The sequence below is a fragment of the Callithrix jacchus genome, chromosome 6 (assembly GCF_049354715.1).
Source record: "Callithrix jacchus isolate 240 chromosome 6, calJac240_pri, whole genome shotgun sequence".
NCBI lineage: Eukaryota > Metazoa > Chordata > Mammalia > Primates > Cebidae > Callithrix > Callithrix jacchus.
In genome coordinates this window covers 10,036,924-10,062,052 of record NC_133507.1, presented here as the reverse complement: position 1 = coordinate 10,062,052, position 25,129 = coordinate 10,036,924, and the positions used below count along the sequence as shown (strand labels likewise).

The following is a 25,129-nucleotide window of genomic DNA, read 5'->3' as shown; positions in this document are numbered from 1 at the left end:
GGGCTATCCAGATTAGTTCATTGTTTGGTATGGAGGTCATCAGAAGTTTTTAAGGATATTCTGTGTTGTTAAGAAAAGAAGTGCTAGAACTAGACTCCCTGAGTTTATAACCCCAAGCTCTGCCCCTTACTATGTGACCATAGGCATACTGCTTAATTTCTGTGTCTCAGTGTCTCTGTTTATAAAATGGAGGTAATAGTTGTAGATTGCAGTTACGCTTGAATGAGTTAACACATGTCCATACTTAGGAAAATGCCTAGTACATAGAAGAATCTCAATAAGGCTTGGCTCTTGTTGCTATTATTATATACATTGGGGAAACCACCAGCATTATTAATTGCATTGGTTTAACCAGAACTAGAGACACAAAGAGATTCAAGAGGTATCTTAGGTGTAAAGTTAACAAGACTACAGCTTATTTCCTAATTTTGTATAACCAGAAATTTCAACTAGTAGTGCTGTGTGTGCAGCATAAAAGCAAATTTGAAATTTGTATAACACTTTTATGATTTGTAAACTTACAGATTTTAAATCTTCTAATTTGTGTTTTCTTTTAGATCTTGTAGAAAATTTCAGCTGTAGCCCTTGGACTAGAAGCTGAAATAATAGAAGCTGTGTACGATGCATTAGGGTATTGAAGAAAATTAACTTTTGAATTAAATATTTGGAATATAAGGAAATAAGGAAAGGTGACTGAAAATGGGGCGGAAGAAAATACAAATCACACGCATAATGGATGAAAGGAACCGACAGGTAAATGAAAATTTTAATTTATTTTAATTGATAAAAATATTCTTTAAAAAAGGTCATAGGATAGAATGGTTGGGTTTTTCTTAAACTTCATTTTAAGTCTAAATACTTTTAGTTCCAGACTAAATAAAAAATTCTAACAATCATAAAATTTTGTCTTTTTATCATGTGCTTTAAAGAGACTTTCTTATTATAGATATATGTCACAGAAAACATAAATGCTCAAAATCACCACAGTCCCACCATTACCATCCATTGTATAGATTTTTCATAAGATATTTAGTCTATGTATCTAATTATATGTTTAATTGTTAGCTTTTTATGTATTGATTATTTTTAAGTTATCACATCTGTTTTCATAATTAGGTAGTAGCTAAGTTAGCTATAATTATCAGTGAATATGTTCTAGTCAGTTAAATGTTCTGGTTAACCAATATATAGTCAGAATATTTTTTATACTTATTACTATTGCAAATATTTCTAAATTTATGTATGTACCTCAGTTGTAATGGATGAAATATATTCATTTTTATGGTACCAGTGCGAGTAAATCGTTACAGATTGAAGGTAATTATAATGATGCTAGTATATGAAGAGGCCAGAATTTTTAAGTGTCTAATGTTGGTTTAGCAAACTTTGGCCCATGGGCTGGCCATCTGTTATTGTGAATAAAGTTTTATTAGAGCACTGTCATGCTCATTCATTTACATATTGTCAATGGGTGCTTTCGCATTATAACAACAAAATTGAGTAGTTGCCCCAGAAACTGTATGGCCCACAAGCTTAAAATCTTTACTGTCTGGCACTTTCAGAAAAAGTTTACCAACTCCTTAGTTCAGAATAAAGAAGGAAGAATAATTTCTTAGAATATTGTAAAGGAACTACTGGGGAGATGCTGTCTCTGGAAAAGTTGCGTATCAGGAGAAGTTTCAAGAACAGGTGGTTTCAGAAAGTTTACCAGGAACAGAACAAAACTGAAACAGTGTTCTGCAAAATCTGAGCAGTAATTCACTCGAATATAGATATAATTGGTGATAAAACTCAGCTGAGCAGCCTGTAAGGCAGTTTGGTGGGAGTGATGAGAGTTGCCCATAGACTGACTTAAAGAGGAGGCCCTGGTTTCAGCTCATGAAGATTGTTTAGCAAAGATGTAAGGCCTACATCATTGCTTTCTAGCTCAGTTCCCTGCAGACCCTTCACAACTCTTTCCCTATAGGAATTTTCCTCCCCATCCCTCCCCCTACCTCCTAAATAAATAAAAGAATCAGCAAAAAAAAAAAAATTATATGTGTGTGTGTGTGTGTATATATATATATATGATTCATTATGAAGGTTGGTAAAATAGGGAAATCAATAAAATATCCATGCTGTTATTCCAAAGGAACAATTCCAAGCAAGGCTGCAAATTATCTTCCTTTCACAATCTGAGGATTAAGAAGTGAAAGTAGGCTGGGTGCAGTGGCTCACGCCTGTATTCCCAGCACTTTGGGAGGCCGAAGCGGGCAGATCACAAGGTCAGAAGTTCAAGACCAGCTTGGCCAATATGGTGAAACCCCGACTCTACTGAAAATACAAAAATTAGCTGAGCATAGTGGGCCTGTAAACCCAGTTACTCAAGAGGCTGAGGCAGAAGAATCGCTTGAACGCGGGATGTGGAGGTTGCAGTGAGCTGAGATCGCACTACTACACTCCAGCCTGGATGATAGAGTGAGACTCTGTCTCTAAAAAAAAATACAAAAAAGAAGTGAGAGGAGGGATAGGGACTTGCTTTATGATTGTGTGCAGCATAAACATAAAATAGGGTTTATTGGGGAATAACATACAAGCAGAGAACTGGAGGGCACATAAAATTATTGAGCCCTCATTATTCCATAGGTAGTCATGTTTAAATTGGACATAGCAAAACTGGACATACCTATGGAAGGGATTTACATTTTTAGCAGGAAAGAGCAGCTAGGCATGTGTAGGTGACTGTGTAATGGAACTTTTTGAGTTGAGGAAATGACTTTGTTAAAAAGATAGATACTGCCACTAAGCAACTAGAATGAGCCTGTTCTTAGGTTGGATTTACCTGCTATGTGAGCTGCTTGGCTACCTGCAGAATGGGGCAAGGACTATCTAAATTTCTGTCTCAGATAATTTCAGTAAAGATTGGAGAAAAGACATAGAAATAGTTGGACAGTTTATTTTAAATTAGACACAGAAACGATTTGTCACAAACTAAAAGAGTATCTTAGTTTTATTAATTTTAGAATTTGTGGATTCTGAGTTAAAAGTTTCATTTTTCTTCATAAAAGGGAGAAAAATTGTATCTTTGCAGAAGAAAAGAGATGTCATTTATTTGTCCAGATTGAAATATGTACTATATCCCAAGAGGCAGTGTTAGGTCCTGGAAACTCATTAAAAATATATAGCCTACATACGAGATCTAAATATGTGGCACATAGAAATAATCTCAGATACTGGGAGAGTTTATAGAAGAAACTGCCAGGTTCTGATGGAGTGGTTTAGGGACTATTTATTGGAGGAGGTAATAGCAAATAAGAGTTTTGAATTACAAGTATGAACTAGCAAGATAAAAACCACACTTCATCATTGGAACAGTACACAAATAATCTTGGGGTGGGGTTGGTGACAGTATCATGCACTCAAAGAGCTGCTTCACTCTACTTCCACTTAGAAGCCTCTGGCAAAACCTGTGTTTGTCCTTTCTTATCTAAAACACTTCTTTTTATTTTTCTTTTTAAAGTCAACTGTATTAAAGTATTAAGATTAAGAAAATTCAGAAATCCTAAGAGTGTGGTTCAGTGAATTTTTGCACAAATAGCATAACCATGTAGCCAGCATATCCCAGAACACCACCCAGAGGTACGCTTCATCCTGTGTCTCAGTTATTTCTCCCCTGCCCCAAGGAAAGTCATTAACCTGGCTTCTAACACTATAGATTAATTATACCGGTTGTTGAATTTATCTGAACAGTGTGTATTCTTTTACACGATATTATGTTTGTGAAATTTATCAATGTTACTGTTGCATGTAGAGATATGTAAATATATCTTGTATGTTTTTATTGATGTGTAATCTGTTGTGTCAATAGAATACAATTTATGTCTTTTTATTGTAAATGGACATGTGGGTTGTTTTCTACTTTGGTATTATTATGAAGAGTGTAATTTTGAGTATTCTCAATCGTATACATGAACACTTAGGTAAATAGAAGTGCAGTTGCTGGTTAGTAGTTGACAAGTTTTCTAAAGTAGTTGTAATAGTTTCAGTTGTACTAGTTTACACTCTGCTGGCAGTGTGTAAGAGTTCTAGCCGCTCCAGTCTTCAGCAGTACTGGGTATTGGCCTTTTCATTTTAGTCTTTCTGGTAGGTGAGCAATAGTAATTTACTTTAATTGTAAGTTTCCGGTGATGCCTAATGAAGGTGCTCACTTCATATTTTTATTGGCCATTTAGATATATATCTTCCTTTGTTACTAGTCTATTAACTTCATTTTATTTTCTTCTAATGGGCTACCTGCCTTTTTCTTATCAATTAACATGCATTCTGTACAATCAAATGAGTGTTTTATCTATGACATGCATTATAAATACTAGCTCTAAAACTATGGCTTACCTTTTCACTTTATTTTTAAAAAATTTTTTTAGAGACAGGGTCTTGCTCTGATGCCCAGGCTGGAGTGCAGTGGTGCGATCATGGCTCACAGTAACCTCAAACTTTCGGGCTCCACTTACTCTCTTGTCTACATCTCTTGTGTAGGTTGGACTAAGGCACGTACTACCAGGTTCGACCCATTCTTTTATTTTTTGTAGAGATAGGTCTTTCCTAGACTGGTCAGGATCTCTCGGCTTCAAGTGATCGTCTTGCCTTGGCTTCCTAAAGCACTAGGATTACAGGCATGAGCCACCACACCAGGCCTATACTTTGTTAATATTTTTAAAACTCAGTAATATTTTAATGGTTTCCCATTTACTTTTTCCCCCTTTCCTTTATGGCTAATGCTTTTTTGTGTCATGTGTAAGAAATCTTGACTACCATAAGGCCATGAGGATATTCTTCTTTACTTTCTTCTGTAAGTCTTTCTTTTCTTTTCTTTTGTTTTAACCTTTCATGTTTTAGACCTGTTATCCATTTTGAGTTTATTTTTGTGTTTGGTTTGAGGTGTAGGGGTCACAATTTGTTATTTTCCAGATGGTATTTAGTTGTCGCATTACAATTTATTGCAAAAACCATCCTTTGCTCACTGTGTGATAAGGTTGCCTTTGTCAAGTAACCATATATGTATGAGACTCTTTCTGAATTCTCTATTTTGTTCCATTTGATTATTTGTATATCCAGTGTAATTCTACACTGTTTTATTACTGTAATTTGATATCTGATAGTGTAGTTCTGCACCTTTTTTTTTTTTTGGGCAGAACTGGCTGACTGTTCTTGACCTTTTTCAGACTGTCCAAATGAAACCAGTGTCAGTGTTCACTTAAGAAAACAACTTACTGGAATTTAGATTTTTTTTCCCACTGGATAGATGGATCTCTTTATGGAGAATTGACATCTTTACTGTATCAAGTCTTGTAATCTGTAAACATGTTTAGATTTTATTTGGTTTTCATTAATTCTCTCTATAGTGGTTGATAGTTTTCAAAATAAGTCTTCTACATTTTTTGTTATATTAGTAGGTATTTTATTTTCTAAAGCATTATTACAGTTCTTCTCAAATTTTATTTTCTGCATATTTTCTGCTGAGTTTATAAAAGTATGCTTAAGAATTGCTAGATGACATGGTAACTCTAAGTTTAACATTTTGTGAAATGCCAGACTGCCAAAGTGGCTGCATCATTTTGCATTCTGCCAGTTACATGTCAGGGTTCTAGTTTTTTCGCATCCCAGCCAACACTTGTTATCGTCTGTCTTTTTTTATTGTAGTACCCCTGATGGGTATAAACTGGTTATCTTGTGGTTTTAGTTCGCATTTCCCTGATAGCTAATGATGTTGAGCATCTTTTCATGTGCTTATTGGACATTTGTATATCTTCCTTGGAAAAATGTCTGTTCAGATCCTCTGCATAAGTTTTCATTGTTTTTAGTTGTATCATCATTTTGAAAGCTGTTTTTACTGGTTGCAGAATTCTAGATTGGCAGCTTTATTCTCTTAGTACTTTGAAGCACTTGTTTTCCAACTTCCATTCATTTCTGTTGAGACGCCAGCTTTTGATCTTTAAAAAATTTTTTTTTAAAGATAATGTGTCTTCTGTTGCTTTAAAGCCTTTTGTTAATAAACATTTTTACTGTTAGGGACCCACAAGGGGCACGTGTCTTCAGATACTGCTTGTGTCCCATTTTTTTCCTCCTCTGGGATTCTAGTTACATAGAACTGTGTTATGTCCCCTACATTTCTTATGTATTTTGTTTTCCTGTATTTTTTATTATTTTTTTCTGTGTTTCAGTTTGAATGTTTTCTAGTTACCTGTTTTCTAGTAAACTGTTCTGCTTTTTAAAATTAATTGATAAAACAGCCTAGTAAGTTCTTAATTTCTGATAATATAGTTTCAATTCTAGGATTTCTTATTGACTTTTCTTTTTTATGTGAAGTGGCCCATCTTTTCTTGCATTTTCTCTATTTTTTACTTTTTCTTTTTTTTAAAGATATTAGCCATAGTTATCTTTAAGTTCACGTCTGCTAACAACTATTTGTGGATTACCTGTAAGTCATATCTGATCCCTTTTTCTCTTTGTTCTCAATTACATGATTCAGTCTTTTGACATGTCTGGTGGTTTTTTAATGAGCTGTCAGACCTCGTGTGTGAAAGATACTATAGAATCTTGGCATCTCCAGTCTTCCTGCTTCAGCAGCTTTCTGGTCTTTAAATAGATAATTGTTGTATTTCATCCTGTTTTACTAGTTGATTTCAGTAGGTTCTTCGGCTTTCAACAACTACTCCCTCTAACCTAGAAGCAGATATCCTCATATACTTAAAAGAAAAAAAAAGCAGTTTAAAAACAAGTTTTTTTCCAAAGGTAGAATATAGAGAACAATATTTGAAAGACTGCTATATTCATTATCCAGAGGTAACATATGTTAGTTCCGACATATGTATTTTTATTTTTATTTGTAAAGTGAAAAAATGAGAGATTTACTGGCCTCTGTAATTTTTCCTAGTCTCTTCCTAATTTCTTTCTCATAATAACCATTATCATGAATTGGCATTGTGTTTTCTTTATATTTGTTCTTTTCAGCAGGTGTTATTTAGTATTATTTCAATGTGGGGTTGAAAATTTTACATAATAGCATATTCATTTGCACATGCTTTTTCACTCAGTGTAGTGTTTTAAGATCCATCTGCTCTTATTCATTCAGTACAGCTAGTTGTAGGAATAAATATTCTTCAATTCATTCATCAGTATTTCTTTCAAAGAACATTTATGTTGTTTCTAATTTTTTACTGTTACAGTGTTGCAGTACACATCTCTTGACCTATGGCATTATGTATGGGTAAAAATTTCTCTGTGACAAATACTTTCAAAGGAATAGGCTGAGTATTGTCCATCATCACCTTTACCATGTTTTCAAGTTGCTTTCCAAGGTGATTGTACTAGATACACTGTAGTAATTTAGTATGAGAATTCCTGTTTCCCTATATACTTTGCCTTTTCTTTTTTCTGTCTTGTCCCTTTTTTTTCTCTCTATCTCTCCTTTATTTTAACTGTCTTCGTCCCCTTTAAAATTTTATTGTATACTTTTTCTGGTCTTAGGAAGGTGAAATGCAACGTGTTTTTGTGGTTTATTATTATTATTATTATTATTATTTTGAGACAGAATGTCGCTCTGTCGCCAGGCTGGAGTGCAGTGGCGTGATCTTGATTGACTGCAGCCTCTGCCTCATGGGTTCAAGCCATTCTCCTTTATTAGCCTCCCGAGTAGCTGAGACTATAGGCATGCACCACCACGCCCAGCTAATTTTAGTGTTTTTAGTAGAGACGGGGTTTCACCATGTTGGCCAGGACTGTCTTGATCTGTTATTTAACCTCATGGTCCACCCGCCTTGGCCTCACAAAGTGCTAGGATTACAGGCCTGAGCCACCATGCCCAGTTGGTGGTTTGCTTATTTTACACTGGGTTGATGATTTTGATTTTTTTCTGTTAGAAGTTCTTTACATGTTCTGGATAGTAATTCTATATGGATTGTCTCCGTTTCAGGTAGTATCATTCAGTCTTTACCAGAACACTTTGTAAACACTTTTATGACAGGCTTATCACAGTGCACAATAGTGGTTCCTATTGCCTTTATTTCAGTAGATTGTGAGCCTTTCAAAGTGTGTTAAGATTTGCTTTATTTACTAAATCATGATTGGTTTTTTGAATGTTCCAAATGGAGTTGGGTAAATACGTATTCTTTAATTGTTGGATGCGTGTGTCTCCATGTATCTTTTAGATCACTCTCGTTGTGTTCAAACCTTCTGTATTCTTTGTGACTTTTTGTTTTTCGTTCATTGAGACCTATCAATAATTGTACTTATTACAATGGTGGATTTGTCAATTTCTCTGTATATTTTATTGATTTAATGCTTATTGTTTTATACATCTTGGGACTATTTCATTAGACTTGTACATATTTAGAGTTGTACCTTCTCGGCAAATTTTGCCATACATATTGACCATCCTTATCCTCAGTAAGGAATATTTGTCTTAAATCTACCTTATCTCACCTTGATATAGCTACACATTTCCGCCTTTCCTTTTATTTTTTCTTTTCCTTCCTCCCTCCCTTCCTCTGTCTTCTACTCCCTTTCTCTCTTCTCCTCTTTTCTTCTTTTTTTTTTTGAGACAGGGTCTTGCTCTGTCACCCAGGCCAGAGTGCACTGGCATGATCGTGGCTCACTGCAGCCTTGACCTCCTGGGCTCAAGCGATCCTCTTGCTTCAGCCTCCAGAGTAATTGGGACTACAGGTATTGCACACCATGCCTGGCTAATTTTTGTGCTTTTGCAGAGATGAGGTCTCACCATGTTGCCCAGGCTGGTCTTGAAGTCCTGAGCTCGAGTGATTCTCCCACCTGGCCCTCCCAAAGTGTGAAGATTACAGGTGTGAGCCATGGTGCCCAGCCAGTATTGTCTTGATAGGTCTGGATCTCTCTGTTAACTTTCAACCATACTGTGTCCTTAGGTATGTCTTTTACAGATAGTATGAAAGGCTGGATTTTGTTTTTTTTAATCTAGTCTGATAAATCTCTTGACTCACTAGTCTAGTTGATTTTTTATTCCCTATGATCTTGTATATATTTGTACTAGTTTACACCATCCCAGCTGATCATATACATTTGTTAGAGAGGCATTAAAGAAGTACTAGTATATGAAAAGAAGTGTGATTGCAGCTCCACACAGAACGACCCCCAACCCCCCACCAGGAGAAAAACGTTGGAAGAAGATACTTTCTCTACCTGGTAATCCAGCAAACTTAGAGGTTCTGAGTAAGAATGGTTGAGAAGTCACACTGCTAGAGGTTAGTCAGTTTCTACCTGGTATCTTCAACTCCTCTCTCCAGCAGAGCTTCTGTGCTGCACAGGTTTTATTCTGGAGGACATCTGTCTGCATCAGCATGGCTGCCAGTTCTGTTGTGAGGTGGCAGGCATTGAGGCAGTGGAGGTGAGAAGCAGAAGCTGAACCCAAACTGCTCTTTTAAAAATTTGTCTTCTCATAGCTCCACTGGCTGTTTTCTTCTCCAGGCTGTGAGCCTCCACACCCCTGACCCTGTACATTTTCCAGCATAACCTCTGGGGTTTCTCAGTTTTTCTTCATTATTCCTTCACAGATTTATTCAACAAAATTTTTTTAGCGCCGACTCACTGCCACACAGTAGTTTTGTTTTAGAAGCTGAGTGTGCAGCATTGAACTTTTTTCAGCTTATATTCTACCAGATGACTTGGGTTTTTATCAACAAGTAATGCTTGTTGGGTTTTTTGCCCCCTAAAAAGAGCTTATAGCTGTCATACTTCCTGAGTTTTTTTTTTTTATGTTAGAAAATGTTTATTGTCTTTATATTTGAAGTCTAACTTGGCTAGGTCCAGTGTTCTAGGTATAGGCCCTATGCCTGAACCTTTTCGCCAGAACATCATAGAGATTTGGTCGTCTGACTTTGAATATTGCCAGAATTCTAACACCAGACTGAGTTTTTTCCCTTCTTAAAGATGACTCACTTCCTGCCTTGGTGCACATAGTATTCTTTCTTTGTCCTTGACATTCAGTAACTTAATCTGAATATGCCATGAATTTGATTATTCCTTATCACTTTTTAAAGAAATGGTATGACCTTTCAGTATTTGGTTTTATTGTTTTAATAAATATTTTTCCTTTTCTAATTGCCCTGGGCTTTTTTGGTATCTTCATTATCTGTCAACAATACAAACAACTTTTTTCTATCCTTTTTAATTTGTTTTCTGTTTTGATTCTTTGATTTTTATTATTGTGCTTTAACCTCTGTTGTGATTTGATTATTTTTCTCTTCTGAGCCATATCAGCTCACATTTTGGGTCTATTAGATCTGACATTTTTGACAATTATATTAGGTGTCAGTTAACAAAAATAGTTTTCCCATAAAATTATTTTCTTCAGTTTGTTTTGGTTTCCCCTTCCCTGGCATTCTACATTTAGAACAAGATTCTCCACTTATTTCATGGGCTTCTCACACCTGTGAATCTTCTAGCACTAATCAGAGGATCCTCTCGGAGTACATTGCCACTTTTGTGAAGAACTCAGTGTGAATTCTCTGAATCCACTTTCGTTTTCATCAATTTCACCAAATCTGGCAGATGAAAACCTGTAGTTCGAGGTTCTTACTTTCCTTGAGGAAAACTCAGTCTCTTTTTGTTATGTATGTATGTATGTATGTGTTTATGCTTTTAGAGGAGTAGAGAGAAGTAAACATAACTTTATATCGTTTTGAATTTACATCTAAATTTTGTGATTTCTTTTGAACTTTAAAGAATTGACATCATTTTAATGTAATTAAAATCATCAGTTTGAAAGTATTGTCTTAGAGTAGTAAAGTTGAATATTGAGTTGTAATTACGTAGTTAGTATTCTCTAGCCTAATTTTAGATTGTTTTTTTCTTTCATATGAAATTTATGAACTAAAACGTGGCTGTATTGCAAAATTACTAATTAACACCGTACTAATAATTTGGCACTTACTGATTTTTCACTTTTAGATGTCCTAGAAAGCTAGTGTGTAGAAGGAAAGTTTCTATATGATAACCAAAAACTTCTTTTGAACTGAAAACACTAAAATCAAGACAAAATGTAGACTCTTAACAGCTTATTTTCCTGCTTTGTGACTGTCATATTTTGTTATAATCTCATCGCCTGAGGCTTAATACTCTTGTCATAAGTGAGAGTGTTTTTTCATTTCTTCCCTCATTGCTTTTCCCCATTGTATTCTATTTTGCTTTTGTTTGTTGCCAAAATCTATTTGTAAAAACAAGTACATCAACAAATGTTGAGGTTTTTCTACTTGTAATTTCTGTTTTATATTGAGAATTTAAAAGTATCAAATATAGGCCAGTATTCAAAGATAATTCATAAAAGGCGATTTGGCTATATGGCACAATTTACATGTAAATGTGTATCATGAATGGACCGGGTTGTACTGCCTGCTCAAATTATCTTGTTAAATGAACATTTAAAGAACCTCTCAACTCTATTTTCAGTCAGCTTACTAGCTAATAGAATATTTGAGCGGTCATATAATATGTGGAGTATTGTGCTTTGTGCACTTGCTAAATACAGGGGAAACAAGGTTTTGAGAATATTGAAGAGATTAGATCTTCATAAAATTAAGAGTGATTAAAGTGATTAAATGCTAAGATGTGTAGATGTTAAATGCTTATGTTGTTAACACAGGGAGAAAACAGATACTCTGCTTAAATTTAGTGGAAATCGGTGAACTACTATACTACTGTTTGCTAGACAGGAAATAGAACAGACTTAAAAATATAGAAATGTGTTTGAATTGTACATGTGGAATGCATTTTGTTATTGTTTTGCTTTTACATATATATATTTTACCTGTAATGAAAGAGGATATTCAAGTTATGCCCATGAAAAGAATTTCTACTGGCAGTAATTGCTTTTCATGATACTGGAGATCCTCTACTTCTTTAATAGCTACTGCAATAACTGATTGAAGTCTAGGCCAATAGTTAAAATTTATAGGAAGAAAATCATGTGATAGATATCCATGGGGAAAATCGCTGAACTTTATGTTGTTTCACAGTTCCAAAGAATATTCAAAAGTACATTCTTACTAATTTAAGAAATTTTTTAAATAGACTATGTTTTAGAAAAGTTTTAGGTTCATAACAGCATTGAGCAGAAAGTATGGAAAGTTCCCTTACACCTCCTTTCCCATCCCTTATGAGAAAAGGGATCAAGGGTAACTCTTGCTTACCCCAAGGAGAGTTGTTGGGTGATATAATTTTTTTATATCATGAGCTTCAAAATTCCTGAAGTTCTTGAAGGGGAAGGAAAGAAAGTACTGTGGAAGAGAGAATACAGTGCATAAAAAGACATCCCCTTTAGGGCCTTCAGTCAGTATAACGGATGTAAATTTAAAATTTAGGGGGTGGTCTCTATTCGAGAGGATTTCAGGTAACAGGTTTCAGTTAAAGAAAGAAACAGTTAAGAATTTGAGGACTTTGGGGAATTTGCTGATCCCAGGTTGTGAATTTCAGTGGGTACAATAAAGAAGGACTTGGGAGGGAGGAGAAATATGTTAGATTGGTGGATGTATTTAGTTGTTTAGGGCTTAAAGTCTGGGTGATGATGGATTACCTGGCTGGGATTTGGGGTTTCTGGTGGTAACAGTTTTAACTGAATGATAAGGGAGCACTGATTAACTGTTTCCTTCTGTGATTCTTCACCCTCTGTAGTGGAGTGGCAGCTAAGGATAAAGAAATACTTCCCCAGGAGACAGCTCTGTCAGAGAGCTTGCATATACAAAACAAATGTAGGGCTGTAGCACAATGGAAATGGGAAGGCTCATATGGAGCATGAAGCTAGGAACATTTTTTATCTTTGAAATCTGACTCAGTATTGAAAAGAAGATTCATCTTCAGATAGACTATATTCAAGTACTACTAATGCTTTTAATAAAAATATACCTTTTTTATTGTTTAGGTCACTTTTACAAAGAGAAAGTTTGGATTAATGAAGAAAGCCTATGAACTTAGTGTGCTCTGTGACTGTGAAATAGCACTCATCATTTTCAACAGCTCTAACAAACTGTTTCAATATGCTAGTACTGATATGGACAAAGTTCTTCTCAAGTATACAGAATATAATGAACCTCATGAGAGCAGAACCAACTCGGATATTGTTGAGGTAACACATATATCTAGTAATGAGTGAATTGCGAGTAATACTGAAATACCTTGCTTAATAGCATTAACTATCAATATGATTTTTACATCTAAAACATAAATCAGGTATATAGACTCTTTAGATTCTTCTTAGAAGAGTCTGCTGTATGGTGACTCACTTGGGTTATAAACATATCCTGTTCATTCAAACAAAGTAAACTGTGTTGTTTTACCATGTATACCAGCATAATCTAACGTTTCATCTGTGATTATTTTGTATGAGTTTTAAAATCAATATTGTAAGAGACTGTATCACTTTTGGACAGTATGAAGTTACAGTTTTGATATGTCTTATTTCATTATGTCATTGACAACTCACAACTTTAAACTCTAATAAAAAAAGAATCATGTAAATAATATTCACTTTGTTAATAGTGTTTTAGTTGGAGAAGAGAAAGTCCTCATTTTCTTTATCTGCTGCTTATTTGATATATCTCATAGTTCTAGCAACCTAATTAAGTAAAAAAGAAAAGGATTTTTTTAAGAATGATCTTCTCAGAAATAGCATTTTACAATAAAACCTTCAAAATGGAAACCAGTATGCTTTCCCCCTTTGTATCTTCTCTGTTTCAATATCTTCTGTAAGATGACTTTGCCATATGTATTTCTAATCACATTTTAAATTAGCTTCATAGTTAGTTACTTTTGGCTCTTTTGTTTATGTTTAGAGGTTTTATTTTCTTTCTATTCAATGGAGGAATTTTTTGTTACTTGAAAGATGCATATTTTGGCTAATTTTTAATAGAAAAATGTTTAAATTAGGCATTTTATTGGTACTGAAACCATGTGAAGATTATGTAAAACAACTATAAAAGAACAAATGGAGTCCTAATCTAGATTATATTTCTAATCTTTGAAACTAAAGATAATTTAGATATTTTGTTATATAGGAATCTAATTTATTTGCCTTCACAGATTGTTATTCTGAAAATGCGTTTTAAATTTTACCTATACTTCTTTGCCTTAACTGTCCCTCACACACAAAAACTATTACTTATATTTTATAAAGAACTTTTATTACTTTTTAGCCATTCTTTTCAAATGAGAAGTAAAGGTGTAGCATAATTACAGGTAGGACTCATCTCTGTTGCTTGACTTATCCCACTTTTATTTATGAGGCTCACCACTGTTAACCTCCCCTGAATTGTATATGAAATGTTTTATTTTGCTTTTGTTGATAACTTTGATTAAACTACATAGTTACATCTTTAGCCAAACCCCTTGACGCAGTTATATTTGTCATTTATGAATTATTTTATATGTTATCATTTATTTATAACACTATGCAGTAGACCTTTCCCCTGTTACGTGTCATGCGTATGTTTTTATTGTAATTTGTAAATTAGGGGGTTATTCAGGTAAGCTTCGTTAAGAGACTTCATAACTGAATTTCTTTGTTTAAAATAGCTTCTTAACTTATAAACCTATATGTTTCATCAAAAGCACCGCCTCAACTCAGACCAATGGAGTTGACTTTGATAATGTCAGCAAATGGGTATTCCAGCTAGTTGCATTATAGCCACCTCCTCAACCCCAGTTACTCTGCTCTTTCATTGCAGCAGTTGTTATTCTTGGTCCCTGGAAGTTGAGGGTACTTCACACTGCCTAAAGCTGACTTCCCTAAAGAATATGGAGAATGTAGTCTGATTTCATCCTCACAGAATTTTCAGACTCCCTCAGTCTTCATCTCTGTTGTGGTCAACCAAGTGTAAGAGAGCAAATCCCAAACACATTATTTTAAGCAGTCTTCTATATTACAGTCTGTTTCAGTATAAAGGAAAACTTTTGCAGCTCAATTATCAATTGGGATTTTGATGTTTTCTTTTTAATTGCATTTCCTCAAAATAAGTTAAAACAAATCACATTAATAGTTCTTTATGAAGTTCTAAATTACATGAATACAGTAGATAGACACATTGGATTATCAGGGATTAATTTATTGTAGGATAAAGTACACGGCTTAATTCATACTTCTTGTGTATTAAAGTCTTACTGAGTCAACTTTTATTATGAGAGTGATTGTTAAACTTGTAGGATAGACCTTTTTTCACATGTGAAGATGATACAACCTACATCGTCACTAGTAGTGCAATTCAGATATGAATTCTTTTGGCCAGTGGTGGTAATGGCTTATGTTGATGCATCTATACAGATTGCTGTGTTCTATGCTGTATAGATTGATGCATCTATACAGATAGCAGTAATGAAGATAGTTACTTGGAGCTTCCTATGGGCCAAAAATATTCTTAAATGAGATACCTGTAAAGCACTTTGTAAAAATTAAGTGCTTTTATAGGTATCTCATTTAAGGATATTTTTGGAATGCCATTTTTTTTTTTTCCTTTTTCAGTGTTTCTTTTCAGGCAGTTGTATTAATGGGAAACAGACTTTTTGATGCCCATTTACTCATTTGACAAATATTCAAGGATCTTCTGTGTGCTTTGCAAGTTGATCTTATTTAGAGATTCGTAATTCAGACCAGAATAATATTCTTCCCATTTTTGGTAAACCACTGAGATATACTTTTACCAACTGAAGATTTTATATATTTTTATAAAAACTTGGAATAAGTTGGTGGTAAGGTCCCAGACTACTTAGCCATCTCATGTGGTTGAGAACATGAGAAGATGGAGGCATAAACAGTTACCACTGATCTATTTTAGAGTGTTTTCTAAAGTTCATGACCAATATACTTCTGAGTTTGTGTCATCATGTGACACATTTGAAGGCTTAATTCATACTTCTTGTATATTAAAGTCTTACTGAGTCAACTTTTATTAGGAGAGGCACAGACTCTGAAAACAACTTCCTTAAGGCCTATAACCTGACTCCACCTATTGAGTATATTAACATGGCATCTTCAGTAGATGCATTCCTCTTCTATGGTATCCAATATACAAGCCCTTTGAGGATGTACTGTGAAGGATAGATGCACTGTGCTATTAACCACATCTGTATAGTCAGTAGTACAAGGATTCACACGTATTAGGTGTGGAGTTAGATATAGTATGTTTTGTGAGAGTACTATAAAATTAATATAGTATATTAAAACTAGTTGGTATATGAATATTGTTGATTATAAACAGACATGGTGCTCTTTTCTGTGTTTCAGTTCCATTTATAAACTTAAATCCATCTATCTTTTGTTCTGTCTAATTTCATATTAACTGTTTTTAAACTAGTTTTTTAAATATAAAATTTTAATTTTAAAACTTTGGTTAGAGTTGATAAAATTTTATAAATTATTTCTATACAGTTTTATTTTTTAAATTCGTACTTACATATTTTAAATTGCATTTAGATATTTTAGATTAAGGTCTGTAATATCTTGAGGATGTGTATATCCCCTCATTAAAAAAGCTTAATATATGATAATGCAAACTTGCACATTAGTAAATTAAGCAGTTGCCATTAGGGTAAGATTCATAAGAGACTTCATAACTCAATTTATTTGAAATGAAGAATGACATTTCTGTGTTTAAAATACATCTGATTTTAAAATGTTTCCATACTGCTTTTCAGTAGTGTATTCCTTACAAAAAATGAGTTTTATAACTTTATTTCCCATATTTCATTAGGTAATATTCCACACAGTGTGTTATCAAGGGCATATATCTTATCTTTTCAAGTTTTTAAGCATTGATACAAAAATAGGTGTCAGATTTTTGTTTGGTCCTATAAAATGTAGTAATTAATTCATATGTACGAAGGAAATGTTGTAACTCTTCAGTTTTCTTTTTATTAAAATTAAGATTAAAAATTATGCACTATATTATATAATTTACAGGAATATTAGATATGTCCTAGAGTACAGGAAGCTACAGATGGAAATTACCAATACAAGCAGTTGCTATTGTTCATACACATGTATATGTGTGTAATTTGCATTTATACTAAACTAAAGCTAAAGGCTTTGGGATTCTGCAAAGGTAACAGGTGAGGATTTTAGCAGATGCTACCTAAAAAACACCTGAGATTACTTATATGTCCATGTTTTTTCCTGTCATTTGGCAGAACTATTGAAAACACTAAATATTCCTGCTTATTATGTTTTTAAAATAGCCATGACTTGGTAACATTCTAAAATCATTTGTGTGGCAATTCAGATTATTGTGCTGTCATTTAAGTATGTAAGTAAAAGGGTCATAGCCATTTATCTCTCTTATTAATATCTTGTGAACTATTCCCAAAGAGAGGAGCTTTTCACCATAGGACTACTACAGTACTTAATAAAAAAATTCTTCTTGCATTATCTTATTTAATCTTCCTATCCAAGGTAAGCTTTTTCAGAAGGAAAAATTGGGATGCACTTTAAAATGAATTGTCCAGAGTCATGTAGCAATTTAGTGGCAGAACCAGGATTAGAACCCAGGTCCGTGACGTTATTTCCCTTTGCTCCCTAGTTTACTGCATCCAGTGGAGCTCTGGAGCATTTTACCATAAATAGATCAGGTTTTATACATATACCAATAATGTGTAATATATAGCAATCAAATTTTCCACAATAATGAATGGAAAGTTAGTGAGGATAATAGCAATAAGAACAATAGATATTTATTAATCATTTAACATGGTCTAGTAAAGACTTTATTTGAATTTTCTTATTGAATCTTTATTGTTGCCCTTATGTCACAGTTGAGGCAATGGAGGCACAATGATAAATTAAGTCAGATATTGACAATTTGAATTCTGAAAAAAAGAGAAAACCTGTTTGAGTTTTAAAAATCCCTGCCTATTTTCAAATTACAAAAGAATTTGAAAGTCATGTCTAAAAGAAAGGAAGATAGGGAATCGATATAAGATGCATCTATCAACTAGAAAATAAAAGCAGTTGTTAGTGACAGTGATCATGCTTGATAGTATTTAAAATCATTATTTAAAACCAGCAGCATCAGCATCCCCATAGATTTCCTAGAAATGCAAGTTTCTTGGTCCCACATTAGCTACTGAATCTGCAACTTTTGAGATGAAGCCTAAGCAATCATGAATTAATTTGAATTAACTTACTTTAAGTGTAGTTATAGACTAAATGTTTCTTGGGAGTGATCGTCTGGCTTTTTAAACATTTTTATCCTCAAGAATATCCCCTGAAATAATTTCAAACAGTGAGAAAGCACAAACTGTCATTTTTTAAACCCTCTGAAAACTAATTCGAACTAGTATGCAGTATTGTTGTGAATTGCACCTAAGGAACACTTTTCTAGTGGGCTACGTTTCAGTTCAATTCTACATGGTTATAAGAGCTTGTGCGAGGGTAGTTTCTTTGAGGGGTGCTTCTTTAAGGTGTGCTGGAAATGAGTTGGAGGTGATAATTGGCTTCTTAGATGAACAAAAAAGAAAGTTAAATGACTTACCTTCTAAGATCATCTAGTGCTAACCCTACAAAAGTAGAGGCATGATTATGCTTGGATTTTCTGACAGTATTATGTATAATATTCTCAGAGGCTTTTTGAGCCAATCATCTTTTCTCCCCATGTTATAGATGAGAAATGGAACAGACAGGGAGTATTTAAGAGGCTTGCCTAATGTTTTACAGGGCTGCAGTGGAACAACAGGGAAAGGGAAGAAAATAATGAGACATCTGAAGATAAGACAAAGCTTTCCTCCACCTCCAGTCCCCTACCCTGCTCTTTTATTCCTAACAGAGCCTGAAGCAGCAGGATGATGATTCACAGGGTGAGGCACACAATCCTCATGGCCCTCCTCCTCTTCCCACATGTCACTGCACCATCACCTCACACAGCAGTTACCATAGCTTTTGTAATTTCAGTTTTACTACTTTTATGTTGTTACGCATTTGAATATTATATATCGTACAATTATTGGTTTTCATTTGTGTGCTTTTTATAAGGCACTCTGCATCTCTAAGTGTGTTTTTTCTTGTCTTGAGGTCATATTTTTCTCCATTAGAGGTTGATGTCATTGATAAACAAATGAGAGTTCATGGAGGGAAGAAAAGAAGATAGATATCACTTGTATATATAACTCACATTTCTGTAATACATTTCTTGTGATTATTGATGGATACCTATGTGTTCTTTTTATGTCATATGTGTCAGGGATTGAAAATTTTATTAATAGTACTTACCATCAGATAAAGTGTTCCTTTTTCTCCAGAAAGTATTTGATGCTTTGGTCAAATTTTACCAATGAGGAGATAGAGGATTGAGAAAGTGATTAGAGAAAGCTCCCTCTAGAGGTGTTACTATCACTAGAGTCCTTTAAAGCAGCAGTCCTCAACCTTGTTGGCATCAGGGATGGAGACTGGGAGTGGGAGGGATGGGGGCAGGGAGATGGTTTTGAGATGAAACTGTTCCACCTCAGCTCATCAGGCATTAGATTCTCATAAGGAATGCATGTGTGAATCCTTTCCATGTGCAGTTCACAGTAGGGTTCATGCTTCTATCAGAATCTAATGCCACTGCTGATCTGACAGGAGGCAGAGCTCAGACAGTAATGCTCACATGCCCACCACTTACTTCCTGCTGTGCAGCCCAGTTCCTAACAGGGTCTGTGCCCCTGAGGGTTAGAGACCCCAGCTTTAAAGGATATGGTAGGTGGAAAAGAAAGATGCTCTAGGTTAGAAGGCAGCTTATGTGAAAATTAGGAAATGAGACACTGCAGTTAGTTTATGAAGTAGAAATCAGCCGAATGTCCCTGTAGTATAGTGTGAAGAGTGGACTAGCTAAAGACCTGAGAAGTAAACCAGATCCTCATGAGCTATATAAGGCCCTTCACTCTATCCTGCAGGTGTGGATAGCCACTGAAAGAGCTTAGTCAAATAGCTGCTTAGGTTTCTCCTTGCATTTCCCATGCAGTAAGTTATGTTAGAACTGCATGGTAATTTTTTGAAGGGAGATGAAGGAAAAGGAAAAGAGGTAAGAATATTGAATGTAATAGTTCTACATTTTAAATTTTTTTTTTTTTTTTTTGAGACAGAGTTTCGCTGTTGTTACCCAGGCTGGAGTGCAATGGCACGATCTCGGCTCACTGCAACCTCTGCCTTCTGGGTTCAAGCAATTCTCCTGCCTCAGCCTCCTGAGTAGCTGGGACTACAGGTGTGCACCACCATGCCCAGCTAATTTTTGTATTTTTAATAGAGACCGGGTTTCACCTTGTTGAGCAGGATGGTCTCGATCTCTTGACCTCGTGATCCACCCGCCTTGGCCTCCCAACGTGCTGGGATTATAGGCGTGAGCCACCACGCCTGGCCTCATTTTAAATTTATTGTATTGATGTTTATCATACTATGTACCAGGCATTGTTCTAGACACTGGGAATATAGTGGTAACTGGCCCTATTGCTGCCTTTTTCTTAATAAGGTGATAAGCTAGCTATTTTATTATCTTACGGTGGAAGTTCTTTTGTTAGATACACTTCAATATCAATTTAAGACCCTTAGAATGCCAAGATTTTTATGTTTCTCATCAAATATTAATCATTAAGCATATAAATATTGTAAGATATTATACTGCTAGTTGAGCCAGAAACTCATTTAAGGTAGAAGATGCTAGGCGCTTCCTGTGTTTCTCAGTGTTCTGTATCTGCCTGTAAAGTAACATGCATATAGTCTAAATGGTATTTTGGTTCTCTTACATATAGATGGCTAATGCAGACATACAGCTTTGTGAAATCTGGCACTTCAAACAATTTAAAATTAAAGAGACGGCTGTATAGTTTTCATATTTATTTTGAACTTATTTTTGTGGCTCTGTTTTCAGACTCTAGGGATCTAGATTCTACAGAAAGATATTCTGCATAGATTAGTCATAACTCAACTTTTTAATTTACAGTTATACAGTCAGTGCTGTACTGGTAAAAAATTCCAAATGATGGTATGAATTATATTTTGGAAAAGGGAGACATAGCTTGTAATTTTCTAGGTTTTTGTTTAGTTGATTGATTTTCAAATTTGTAACACGTTTCGCTGATTGTGTATGCTAAGGGTATTTTATAAAGAATATTATATGTTTAGATAATTGATACGAGATTATGTTTTTTTTCCTCAAAGTTTCTCATTTTAATTCATTCACAGTAAAACATGAGAAGGTAAGCCTTCCATATTGTTTTTAAAATGTTAGTGATTTTTAAAACTTGGTAAATAGGCAGCTACATGCTTAAGCCTTCTAGAATAAACCAAAGCTTTATTATGCATGTTGGAATTTATCTCTTGTAATTCAGTGGAAAATATTTTTCTGTGATGCTTTGTATTTATAGAAATTTTCTTTTCAAATAACTGGTTTATTTTGTGGTAATTTCTGGGCTTACGTGTTGTTTCCAGAATCTATCTCAAAAACCTTAAAAATGTTTATGCTCTGAGAAAAGAATTTAGAAGTAGCAACTAGTGTTTGTAGAGGAATTCAAAACATTAGCTTGCTTTTTTTGGTGCCATCCGTGTTCATATAGGATTATCCCACAATAGTATATAATTAAAACATTTTTATTGTGGTTTCCACATTTGTATAGTTGAATTAAGTTTTTAAAAATGGTTTTGTTACTTTGGTCTATAAAAACCTATCAGTTATGTTCTGTAGGACAGTATAAACTAACGTTTTAGATATTTTGTGAAAGTTATTTGATATTAGACTCTCAAATTCTATTTAATATGTCACTTATTAGTTATTTAAAGTAAATATCTGTATTTAGTATTCTAACTAGTATATATTTACTATATTTTCATTTACTTATTGAATGCTTAGTGTACTGGGTTACTAAGCTCAGTGTTTAATAGGGTAGAGAAAACAGTATTAAATTTTTAAATCTGAGTTTTGACGATCAGTTAAAGTAATGTATGTGAAAGCATTTTGAATGCTTAACTAATATGATATGAAAACCATATCATATTAGTTAAGTTGCTTCCACATGCCGACAACGGAAGATCTCACTGAAATTGGTCTTAAAAATAGGGGTATTGGTTATGTCATGTAACAAAAATCTCAGCAGTGTGGTAGAAATTAGGCTGTATTCAAGTGGGCTCCAGGTGTGTCTGCCTTTGCCCATGTATCAGCTTTGTCTTCACGCTGGTTTTTTCATGTTGATAAAATGGCAGTGGCAGCTCTAGGCCTTCTATCTGCACATAGCATCATCTAAAGCAGCACTATCTAATCAAATTTGTGATAATAGAAATGTTCCATATGTGTCCAATATAGTAGGACTGGGTATAGCTATTGAGTATGTATTGCAACTGAAAATCTTGAGTTTTTAATCTTTTTAATTTTAATTTAACCACATGTGGCTATTGGTTACTATATTGTTCAGCCTCAGTGTAAAGTATCAGATCAGTTGTGTCCCAGAATCCGCAGCACATGTTTTAATATTAATTCTAATTGTACTGTTTAAATCAGTTACCTCTCCATCTCCCACTCTGAAAACACTAAACACAGCGGTAGAGAAAGGATAGAATGTCCCGATTGGCTTGTTCTAGCAGATGTTATATCCCTGGAATTCAGACAGTGTGGTATTTGCATAGGGATAGGCATGGAGTTTAATAGAACAGAATAGAGAGCTCGGAAAGGTACCCATATATACATGGTTAATTTATTTTTGACAAAAGAGCCAAGGTAAATCAATGAGAAAAGGATGGTCTTTTCAATAAATAGTGCTGGAAAACCTGGCTATCCATATTTTTTTTTTCCTATAAGGATATAGCATTTACCTTACATCATATACAAAATGTTTGTGGAATAGAGGGTTTGTGTTAGGGGAATAATTGAAGGTTAAGAAGAGACAAATTTAATGTATTTGATAGATGGTCTTGAATACCCAGCTGTGTTATTTACTGTTTGTCCAGTAGGCATTAAACAGCCTTTGGAGGGGTGTTGAAAAGGTTTAAGTAGTCAAATTATTATTACAGGAATTAATCTGGCAGCAGATAAGCAGCATTTTAAACAAAGTGTGTAGCTTTTTAAAATAAACTAAATTATCTCATCTACTGATAGGTTTTTAGTAATACTGAAAATTATAGAAAGAGAATGCAATTCCATTTGGTTTGAATAGAGAGGGGAGATTAAAGTGAAGGGTTAGGCTGTGTTCTAAGATATATGTTGACATATCATGGTTTTTAAAAAATTGATTTATAGAAGTTTTGAGTGCATAATTTTATATATATATATATAATTTTTTTTTTTACCTAATAATGCTGTGAAAAGGGGTTTTTGTGTTATAAAACAGTCAGGAAACTCTAATTTGTTTCTCTACTTCATTTAACTGATGAGGAAGCTGCATCCAAAGAGAGCAAGAAGGACTGTAGAACCTTTGAGGCAAAGACTTTGCTAAGGAACTTTAGTATTTTTCACAGTGCTCAGTAAAGATTCAGCACACAGCTTAATAATGACCTATAAAATGGAGCTAAAGGAAGTGTTGTGTACTCCAGCATTCACTCGTTTATGATATTCGTAATTAAGACTTCATCAAATTTTACAAGATCTAGTAGGGACAAAAATATAAAATATGTAGGCCGGGCATGGTGGCTCACGCCTATAATCCCAGCACTTTGGGAGGCCGAGGTGGGTGGATCACGAGGTCAAGAGATCGACACCATCCTGGTCAATGAGGTGAAACCCCGTCTCTACTAAAAATACAAAAATTAGCTGGGCATGGTGGTGCGCGCCTGTAGTCCCAGCTACTCGGGAGGCTGAGACAAGAGAATTGCTTGAACCCAGAAGGCAGAGGTTGCGGTGAGCCGAGATCGTGCCATGGCACTCCAGTCTGGGTAACAACAGCGAAACTCCGTCTCAAAAAAAAAAAATATATATATATATATATATATATTTTATATATATATACATATATATATATATTTTATATATATAAATATATTTTTTATATATATATATATAAAATATGTTTAAATGAAAGGAACACTCAGTCATAGGAGGTGACTCTTTTTTACTCTGTAACACTGGAAATTATGTCTTTATTTCCTTATCTCCCCATCCTCCACATCTGCTAATATATATACTTCCAACCTTTAGAGAAGTAAACATATGTAAAAAGTAAGTATAGAGGCCTCTCCTTTATTGCAGTGTATACATTCTTGGAAAATCTTGTAAATAGCAAACCCTATGCAGCTTTGTATTCTGCACATGAACACAAATGATAATTGGAGAGATATCTTGAAATGTTCAGTGAGGCATATTAGTGTAGCGTGGCCACTATGGTGGGTCCTGTAAACACACGAAATTACTTGAATAGAATTGCTGGCAACACTTTAATTAGGATGGGACTAGTGCATCTTAGGACAATATGAGATGATGTCCAATGTGATAACTATTCATGATCATAGTATACATTCCCAGAGCTTTCATTAACCTAATTTATCACATTAATACTATATAGTAGTACTGTCACATTACGTTGTATCTTTATAAATCGTTGCTCTAGACATCCTTCACTATTATGTGAAATTGAATCCATATTTTAATTACTTATTGAAATATGGTAGACATACCTGAGATTAACTTTTTCTCTTCTTTTAAATGATATATAATTTGTATACCATAAAATTCACTAGTGCAAATTACGCACTTCATTGGTTCTTAGTACTCACAAGTTGGTACAACCATGAACACCAATTCCATAACATTTTCATCAACCCAAAAAGAAACCCAGTACCCGTTAGCCGTCTCCTACTCCCAAAGGATTGCAAGCAGGGTTATTTAGTATTGAGCAGGTAGGGGAAAGAAGAGAACAAGAAAAGAAAAGAAAAAAGAACATATCCGAGAGGTTGTAAACCAAGTTACCAGCATTGTGTGGAATCGTAGTCCCAAGTGTAATACAAGACATTCAAGAAAACTGGGACCCTGGTAGCTGCGGGAAGTAAATTTATATCCTTTTTGAAGAAAGGCACCTTGTTCTGTGCATTAGAAATCTCTTTTAACCTTTCAAAACTATTGGGCATCACGCAAAGATGACCAAGCATATAAGAAGAAAAGGCACAGCAGGATACAGTAGAAAATAATTCCTA

The 25,129-nt window shown here is 34.4% G+C and overlaps 1 protein-coding gene across 30 annotated transcripts in view; it reads left to right on the top strand.

Moving 5' to 3' along the window:
* Positions 1-25,129, top strand: part of MEF2A (myocyte enhancer factor 2A) — a 144,734-nt gene that overhangs the window by 64,645 nt on the left and 54,960 nt on the right. For 18 of the 30 annotated variants that reach the window (XM_008998308.5, XM_008998301.5, XM_035303703.3 and 15 more), the window contains 2 exons: positions 558-753; positions 12,923-13,126. The exons of 7 other annotated variants lie outside the window; for them this stretch is intronic. In XM_008998308.5, coding sequence (XP_008996556.1) covers positions 700-753; positions 12,923-13,126 — 258 coding nt within the window. In that variant the 5' untranslated portion in view covers positions 558-699. The remainder of the gene's footprint in view (positions 1-557; positions 754-12,922; positions 13,127-25,129) is intronic. 5 more of the 30 variants (XM_078375974.1, XM_078375972.1, XM_035303706.3 and 2 more) reach the window with 1 other exon arrangement.